We start from the raw sequence: 9,482 nt of genomic DNA, 5'->3' as shown, positions 1-9,482 counted from the left end.
CAATTCTAAGCCTAAACAGGTCAATCGAATCAAAATATAAAAATCCCCAATTTTAAACCCTAAAAACTTCAAATCTTCGATTCTCCTCACACACACTGAATCGAGCTACCAAATTCTAGGGGAATGTAGTACTAATCAAACTCAACTTATCTATATATAGAACTCACCAAATGGTGACCTGAGGAAGGAGAAATTCGATCGACACCGAATCCAAACCGGCGGAGTTTTGGAGCTCGATTTATCTCTCACGGCGGCGCCACTCGATGCACCACCTGTCCAACAATGAAGTAGAGACGACGGCGAAGCTTTTGGGACAAGTGTGGCGGTCTCCGGTGGCTTGACGGCGGAGCTAGGCCGAGAAAAAAATCTGGCAGGCGAAATAGACTTCTTACCATCCACCTTCGGTAAAACTCCTATATAAAGAACTTTAGCCGACGAAATTCTTTATTTTCGTCGGCTAAACTCTTTTGAAACTTTTGAAAATTTTGAAAATTTTGGTTGACCGCCAAAAATTTTTGAAAATTTTTCGACTTTAGCCGACGACTTTTCATATATTTTCGTCGGCTAAAGTCCTTTGAAAATTTTCCTCCAAATTTGGTTTACCACCCAAAAATTTTTGACCTTAGCCGACGACTTTTTTAATATCTCGTCGGCTAAAATCTATAAATTCACGAAAACGCTCATATCTCCCTCTATATTACGTAGTTTGGTCAAACCTTCCACACGAAAAACTTTCACGTAGATGAGATGCAACCACCTATATAAAAATTTTGAGACATTTGCCTTCTGACGATAGGGCTCCCCCTAGGGAATAATAACGGTAAATAGGGTTGACCGCTACTATCGGCACCGAGACTTTACCCGATTTACGTGATTTTTGAACCATAGTCGTATTTCACCATTCTGAACACATCTTTTTTCACGAGATTTTTGATAATTTTGCTTCCTATATAGAGTTGGTTCACAAAGTTGTATAACCAACTAAACAAGTTATACAACATTAGTAGACACGTTGTGATTCCGATGATTAAAATTCACAAACCAAAATTCGACCGTCAGATATGATCATTATGACGAAAGATGTCTATGGTAAAAAATTTAACTGGATCCAACAACGTTAAGGACTCGATCGAAACGGTTAACCCTAATCCATCGTCACTTATCACACGAAAACGCTCATATCTCCCTCTATATTACGTGGTTTGGTCAAACCTTCCACACAAAAAACTCTCACGTAGATGAGGCGCAACTTCCCATATAAAAATTGAGACATTTACCTTCCGACGATAGGACTCCCCATAGGGAATAATAACGGTAAATAGTAGACACGTTGTGATTCCGATGACTAAAATTTACAAACCAAAATTCGACCGTCCGATATGATCATTATGACGAAAGAGGTCTATGGTAAAAAATTCAACTGGATTCGACAACGTTAAGGGCTCGATCGAAACGGTCAACTCTAATCGGAAATAAGAAAACTGCATTTTGAAGCCATAAACGGACTCGGATGGCCAAAAAGGCCCATACATCATGGCATCAGCAATGAGTTTGACTCGTAGGGCCGTTACGCTTCCGGAAAGGTATCACAATAGTCAATCGGACACCAAAAACCAAATCTGCAGCATAGTGAATAATAAGGGTAAATTGCATTGACCGTAACTATCGGCACCGAGACTTTACCGGAATACTGTGATTTTTCAACTGTAGACGTATTTCACCATTCTGGTCATATCTTATTTCACGACTTTTTTGTATTTGAAGGTTCTACGTATAGTTTTTTTTTCCTAGATGAGTTGTTGTCCAGATCTGTAAATATAAGGCACTTTAGCCGACGAAATTATATTTTTCGTCGGCTAAACTTTTAAAAATTTCGTCAGCTAAAGTTAACAGACTATAGCCGACGAAAAAAATTATTCAGACGATGAAATTTTAATTTCGTCGGCTAAAGTTGACCATAGCTGACGAAAATTTTTAATTAGCCGACGAAAAAATAATTCGTCGGCCTGGTTTTTTTATTTTCGTCGGCTAAAGTCTTTCTTCTGGTAGTGCCCTCTAATTCTCCTTTTCTTTTATCATTACTAGTGAGATAGCAAGTCATCTCGGTTATTTTAATAAGTTAGTAACATACCCAACATGTCAATATTCTGACCGAGGTCCACGAGAGTGATCCCAGCAAAACTAAATTAATCTCCCGTCGCATGCGCACAAACTGAAGGCCCCTCAAACCTAGTTGCCATAAACTTGTGGGAGTTGAGACTCGAACTCTAGACATGGGGGTTTCATACTAAACAGCTCAACCAACTTTAATTACCACACCAGAAGATGAAATTTATGGACATATTACCAAATTAACCTACAAAAATTATGGTTTTAATTTTATTTTTTATATAGGGCTAGTACGGCTGTTGCGGCTGCCCTAAAGCCTTAATTAATAAAAACTGTTGAATACAAGTGAGGATATTGAGCATAAACCCCTTATCACAATAAGCACGTAGAGTATGTCTCGAGATAATATCAGAACTCTCTAGATCTGACAAATATTCTTACAACCACTAACTAGCAAAGATTACTTCTCCATTGACAACTCCATTTGCTTTCATAAACATATAGGCTTGATCGATATTGCTAAAAGCTTACATGCGGTGGTGACATAATGAAAACGTCAGATATTAGTGAATAAAAAGTTTCTGCTAGTAAATAATGAACACCAGATGCTAAAACATTCATCACACCATTCACATCAAAACTTCTTAATGGCTATACATTCATGAATTTTTTTTCTTTTTTGAACTAGAGAATACAATCATGATTGAAACCTAAAGTCACACACAGAAACATTCCAATAAAAAGTCCAGATATAGTTTACAATCTTGTAAACGAAGTTTGAAGTTTACTTAACTAATGCTCCACAATGATCTTCCCAGTATTGCAGCCATCAAGTCTCCTAGCCCAAGCATCTTCAGCCTTGCTTAAAGGAAAAGTCGAGTCAATCATTGTCTTGAGCTTTCCTTCCTTCACCAACTTAACAAGACAAAATCCAGGTTCTCACCCTTCCCATTTATGATCAGTGGCACCAGTGTCTTCTTTGAGAAGGTGATTTTCTTAAGAACAAACGTAAACATGGAGCTCAGGTTAGCAGTAAGGTCTATAACCTTCCCATTTGAGCTCAAGTTCGGCTCAAAGACTGACCAAGGAATTGCTTTTGATGAAGAATGGATCACGAAATCATATTTCCGACCAGATGGACTCTTGACAGCTACCCCTTCAGGGGTCTTGTAGTCAAGAACCTCATCTGCCCTTAAGCTCTTGACAAGTTCAACGTTACGAGCTCCACAAGTGATGGTGACATGAGCGTTTCCGAGCTTTGCTAGTTGGATTACATAGAGACCGACGTTACCAGAGGCACCGGTAATGAGTATGTTCTTCTGCTCGTTTGTTCCATCAAGCTTGATCCTTGCATCTTTGGTTAGAGCTTGGTGAGCTGTAAGAGCAGCAACCGGTAAGCCTGTGCCGTCTGCTGCTGACACTTCAGGAGGCCTAAAAGCTATCAAATTCTCCTTAGCTGCGGCAAACTCACCAAGTCCACCTCCATCCTATAAACATACATATCATACACATGAATTTTGAGGTTTGAAACTCATGCAGGTAACTTCTTGTGCAAGAAAGTAAGAACTGAACTAAAAGTGATCAGAATTATAAGCACTTACACGATAGCTGAGTAGTGCCACAACTTTGTCACCCACTTTAAACTTTGTGACTTCCCGTCCATATAATCTTTATTGGTCTGTATTCATATGCATACACAGAAACACATATTCCTTAAGTTTTGATCAACTAAATAATATACTAACCTTGTTTGGATGCCATTGTTTTGATCGGTTGACGTCGTCGATGGAATACAAGATCTTCTAGTCTCTCCAGTCTCCTTATGTTATATCTAATGGAGCAGAATGTTTAGCGTATCGACTGTGAGCCTAGGGACCCTGTATTTATAAGGTCAGATGTCTTAAAGTCCTAACCCATCGAGGATACAATAAGACACATCTTTATGACCTAGTAATCTTGACAGTATATCTCTAGGATTACATTAATCCTTTATTTGTCAGGTTTCCTATCAATATATTATTTCATATAGATAATATATTTACTGGATAATCGTTATTATATTCTCAACTATTTGATCATTGACTAATTGGTTTCCTTAAGATTATATTACATGATATGTCCAATATCTTACATTCTCCCACTTGGACTTTCATGTATTATAACAACAATACCAATTTTCAACTGAATCAAATAATTCTTTAATGCGCACGAGAATACATATATGATAACAACCCAACTCATGATCGGTCAAATATGTGACAAGTAAAGAACTATACCATAACTTACATAACCTAGCCTGTTAATGTAAGAGTCTCGTAGCCACATTACAAGCACAAAATTCACATGATCATAAAATAATACTTAAATAAAATATTATATGAAACTTTCTCTAATGCGATACCTTATTGTTTCATATGGTGGTCCACTTTATGATTTGAGCATCCTCAAATCTTCTGATGCTTCCAAGAAGCATGTATGCCACGAATGAACATACAATCCTCTTTGCAATTAAACCTTCAAGCAAAGTTAGTCTTTCAATAGCTATCAATTAAATCATAAGCTGCAGCAATAATATATAATCTGTAAGTGAACAGAAACATCATGTATGGGTTTAATACATCCAAATCAATCTCAATGACATGTCATAAAGTTCACAAACATAAAAGAATAGCAATGCCATTATCTCACCATGGCCGAGTCTTTATGGAGCTTGATTACAAGCTCCCACTATTCAATTAGATCAAAACTAGCAACTACTCCCATGTTAAAGGTGTGCCTAATAAAATCCTTATTTGCTAGAGCTTTCGTAAGAGGGTCAGCAAGCATGTTTGCAGTCTCTATATAAGGCACAACTATCTCTTCACTCTTGGTCTTCTGTCTAACAAATAGCTACTTCAAGGGTATCTGCTTAGAACTAGAAAAACGTTTGTTGTTCTTGGCAAAGAACACAGCTGAGGTATTATCACAATAAATTGTAATGGGGCGTTCTATGGAGTCCACTAGACGAGTCTGAGAAATAAAGTTCTTTAGCCATATACCGTGAACAGTAGCATCATGTAAAGCTGTGAATTCAGCTTGCATGTGAAAGTATTGAAATGGATTAAAAACTAGATGAAGCACAGATAAGAATAATTTGATTCAGCAGCTTGGTGCAATACCTCAATGAGGGAAAAAGCACCAAGCAAGATTATTTCATTAATCTTCAAAACTTTACAAGAAGTAATTCTCACTCAATTACAAATTCTTTTATCTGTTTTAACTCTCACTCCTCACACAAGTGATTCATGTAACTCTACAAAGAGAAACTGAACAAACACACTGAGTCTTACAACACACTCAGCTTCATCTAGTTCTTACACACAACTAGATTTTAGGGTAGAAAACTAAGACTTAAACACTCTTAGTTTGCTCTCAGCTGATTCTTCCACAATCAGTGATCCTTGGTTCTTTGACACAACCAGTCGACTAAGTCCTGCAATGCAGTCAGCCTTTTTCCTCTCACCACAAGATCTCAGTTCTTCCAATCTCAAATGCAACCTGTTTGCAAGTCAAAGAGAAAGTCTTAGTCTTTTGGATAATACACTCAAGCAGTTTGCAAATTGATCATACACAAGATTAACTCCACAAACAAGAAATCTGATCAATCACAAAAAGCCTACCCTACACAGACCACAACATAAGCAATTTATAGAGGTTGACACTCCCCCTTAACTAATGCAATTCAATGAGAAAATCATTTTTTCGTTTAAGGAGGAATACAGTTAGTTCACTATTATCCTGCACTTTCCAAAAACTCAAGAACCAGTTTCATGCTATAACATAGCAACCATATAACAACAGATTAAATTCTCGGCTGCTGAGAGCAATGATTAAGTCTATATAATTATATGACCATATATGATTTTAACAACACAAGATTAATGCAGATAATAAATCTGTTATCCCTGATTTGTAACAGCACCAAATCAGATCTGGTATAATAATTATACATTCTGCAAATATTCACTGTAAAGGGAACTGATATGGAAATTTCTAGACATGAGATTTTCCACCAGAAAATCAGCAAGTAAACAAATAAGATGAAAAGAATTAACTTACCATACAAAATAAGTTTGAAGTTCATTACCTTGAGATTTGCATCAAACGAAAATACCTCTGATCAAGCTGCTGTCATAATTGCTTCCTTTCCTAGTGACATTAGGAGTTCTTGGTGTTGAATAGTAATAGCCAATATATTAACAACATGGTAGAAGTGCAAATGGCCTTTTGCTTGATCGATTTCCAAGAAATAGCACCCCCAGCTAACATAAAAATAAATCCTGATGTAGATTTTCCTTCATCTTTGTCACCTCCCAAATCTGAATCCGAATACCCGACAAGTTCTAGATTGTCTACCCTTCTATAAGTAAGCATGTAATCTCTAGTTTTCTTCAAGTATCGCAAAAGTCGCTTACCTGCGTTCCAATGAACGATTCCAGGATTGGACTGATGATAGGAGCACAAAGTGTGACGTTCTTAATATGTTTATACCCTTTATTTACCCTTTGTTAACTCCTATTTAGTTGTTTTAGCTTTATATTTGTGTTTAGTGTAGAATAATTGCTTAATTTAGAAATATGTAGTTTTTAGTATTAGAATACATAGTATTTTCGGATTTGAATAATTTGGTGTTGAAATTGTGCTGAGTGTTGGAAACCCTTGTTTACTCAGGATTCCTGTCTTGATCAAGATTCCATCTTTCCTCGAAGCCTAGTCCATGAAGGAGAGGTCCAAACCAAGTCCAATATGGAGAAGAAGATCTAAATTCGGCAGAATTTCAAGAATATCCAAGCCCTTGAAAATCCGGATTAAATCGGGAGAATTCCTGTGCACGTCTGTCAACTTCAACGGACTCTCCAGGACAGCTCACAATGAATCAGAAAACGTAGCCAGATATGGATAGAAAGCTACGGGAGTCTAGTTTCCAAATCAATTGGAATCACCTCAATATCTATTTTCTAGAGGGAGTTATGACGCAATCATCAGACGGAGGTCATTCTGCCGAAAGGGAGAAAAACTAGGAATCCTAAACCAATTTGGTTTAGGCTTTGTGGCCGACTTCTCTAGGGTTTTTCCTCTATATAAAGCACGACTTCAAGGACAGAAGATCATCATCAACCCGTGCAAATAACACCAAAGCCTTTGCCGAAACTCCATCAACCTCCAAACACCACAATCCGATCCCACCTTCAGCATTCGTCCAAAGCACGTAGCCTAGGACTCCGCGCACTCGAAGAATAGAACAAGTAGGGATATTTTGAGAGTGTATTTCATCTTCTATTTTCGGATTGCTATGTGTTTGTTCTTGTTTTTGTTTGCTTTAGGTATTTGCTTAAGTATGTTTCGATTCTTGTCTATGAGATAGAAGTACTTTTGAGCCATGTTATGAATTAAAGTTTTCAATTTTTAATCAATGATTTTAGGTTTTATGCCGTGAGTTTAATGTCTAAATACTTTAAGATTTTCGGTGCTATATTCCATTATCATGTGTAGTTGATACAAGTAGTTGATATTGCATGTGTTAATCATCCAAAGTTCGACTTTGATACACGTAGTTGATAAGTTGCATTGTCTTTGTTATTTCACCGATTTTCTACCTATGTTTGATTTGGACTTGTGCTTAAACACATCGATTCTTTATGTGATACGTAATTGCATGATTAATTTATGTGTGTGACCTATAAGTAGAGCACGTAGCCGAGCTTGTTTGTGTCCCGATGTTGAATGAAACCCGTAGTCTAATTCTAAGTTGGTCTATGTCATAGGAACCACGTAGGAACTTATGTGCATATCAAATTTAGGTTGTATAATTGCTCACGGTATAGACTTAAATGAGATTAGAGATTGTCTTCTTTGTTCTTACATGGTTGTTTGGTTGAGTTTGCATGATTGTTGGTTGATCACATGTAAATATGTATAGAAGTAATTTAGGATTTATTTTCATTGTTTATTCCAAAATCATCAAACCTTTAAACCTATATGCTTATTTCGGCACTTATATTAGATTAGATGGATCTACCCTGTAGTTGGATCCCCGGTTTAGAACGATCCCTGCTTGCTTTATACTACGATTGATTTGTTGACAGGGTTAATTGATGCGTGTGCAAATACGTCTTATCAAATGGCGCCGTTGCCGGGGATCCTTCGGGATCCTCGATCTTTTTAATTGTCAAAATTTGCATTGTATATATGTCTATATGTTTATATTTGTAAAGTTAAAACCATAAATTTGTATATGATGTAATTGTGTTTTATTGTTGTCTTTCTACTTTAATACTTGTATGAATAATGTTGTAGGTTGTAATGCACAGGAATAGGTAGGATCCCTTTTGTTAATTCTAGCCTTAACCCTTCTTGTTTACTCTCGGGTTTGCATGAGGTTGTGGGTGACTTTTATTAACACTTGGAGTCATGTTTGGTTCATAAGTTTGTTGCTAGCTGAGTACATTGGTACGCTCCTTCTATTACTCTGGTGCATGGGACCAAAATTGGATCTCAAGAGCCTTGAAGACATACATCTCGGTGATGGATTTTTCATTGCTCACTAAACGAGTCCTACCATGTTCACTATCTCTGGATTGAGCTATTGATCTTTAGAAACAACGCTTCAAGCATGTGATCGAAACATCTATATCCAGGCCGCACGTCCACCGTGTCTTACCATCTAGAATCATTATTTATTTAAGTGTTTTAGTAGCAACTCGAAAATAAGCTTTTATGACTTTGTAATCTTAAAGATTGGTGCCATGTATGATTTTGTATTTAATTTGTTCTGAAATTTATCTCTTGATTTTCGAATTTCTTTTGTTTTCCTTTGTTTTGTTTTCCTTTGATTGATTTTTGGAACCCTTGGTTCCTTTCTCTTATTTATAAGAACCCTTGGTTCTTAGCTTAGTCTAGTTTATTGCTTTTGACTTCGTTTTATCCTCATGCATCCTAACTCTTCTAATTTCGTGCCTAATAATGCCAATGTTCAAGGTTCAAATAATAATGCTAGTTCTTCTACTCCTAATTATGATGAAATCTTGAAGTCCCTTGCTCAAGGGCAACAAAACTTAACATCTGCAACTCTAGCTTTAGTGACAGGTCAACAGGCTAATTCTAAAGAGATCACGGAGCTCAAGAAGCAGATGGGCCAAGTTATCGATTTCATGGGTAAAATCCATGAAAGTGGTAAGTTGCCGGGTCAAACCTTGCCAAACCCGAATGCCGGACAATTCAAGATCGTTACAACTAGGAGTGGTCGCGTTTTTGAAGAGCCTTTGTTGAAGAAGTCGGAGCCTTCTAAGGAAGGTGAGGCCGAGAACATATTGCTACAAGATGACGAAGATATT

The 9,482-nt window shown here is 37.0% G+C and overlaps 1 protein-coding gene across 1 annotated transcript; it reads right to left on the bottom strand.

Moving 5' to 3' along the window:
* Positions 1–3,017: 3,017 nt before the first annotated feature.
* On the bottom strand, positions 3,018–4,434 carry LOC101300416 (quinone-oxidoreductase homolog, chloroplastic-like). The gene is made up of 2 exons (XM_004292302.1): positions 4,396–4,434; positions 3,018–3,596 (listed from the first exon to the last, which is right to left on the bottom strand). The coding sequence occupies exons 1-2, from the start codon at positions 4,432–4,434 to the stop codon at positions 3,018–3,020; spliced, it is 618 nt and encodes a 205-aa protein (XP_004292350.1).
* Positions 4,435–9,482: the final 5,048 nt, after the last annotated feature.

Source organism: Fragaria vesca, linkage group LG2 (genome assembly GCF_000184155.1).
Source record: "Fragaria vesca subsp. vesca linkage group LG2, FraVesHawaii_1.0, whole genome shotgun sequence".
Classification (NCBI taxonomy): Eukaryota; Viridiplantae; Streptophyta; class Magnoliopsida; order Rosales; family Rosaceae; genus Fragaria; species Fragaria vesca.
The sequence above is the reverse complement of the archived record's forward strand: the minus strand, read 5'-3'. Positions and strand labels throughout refer to the sequence as shown.

Excerpts from the sequence above, each read along its gene's own strand:
- LOC101300416 (XM_004292302.1), bottom strand. The coding sequence starts at position 4,434 with ATGTGGCTACGAGACTCTTACATTAACAGGCTAGGTTAT. Across the intron at positions 3,597-4,395 it reads ACATTAACAGGCTAGGTTAT|GATGGAGGTGGACTTGGTGA; the intron begins GTAAGTTATGGT and ends GTATGTTTATAG.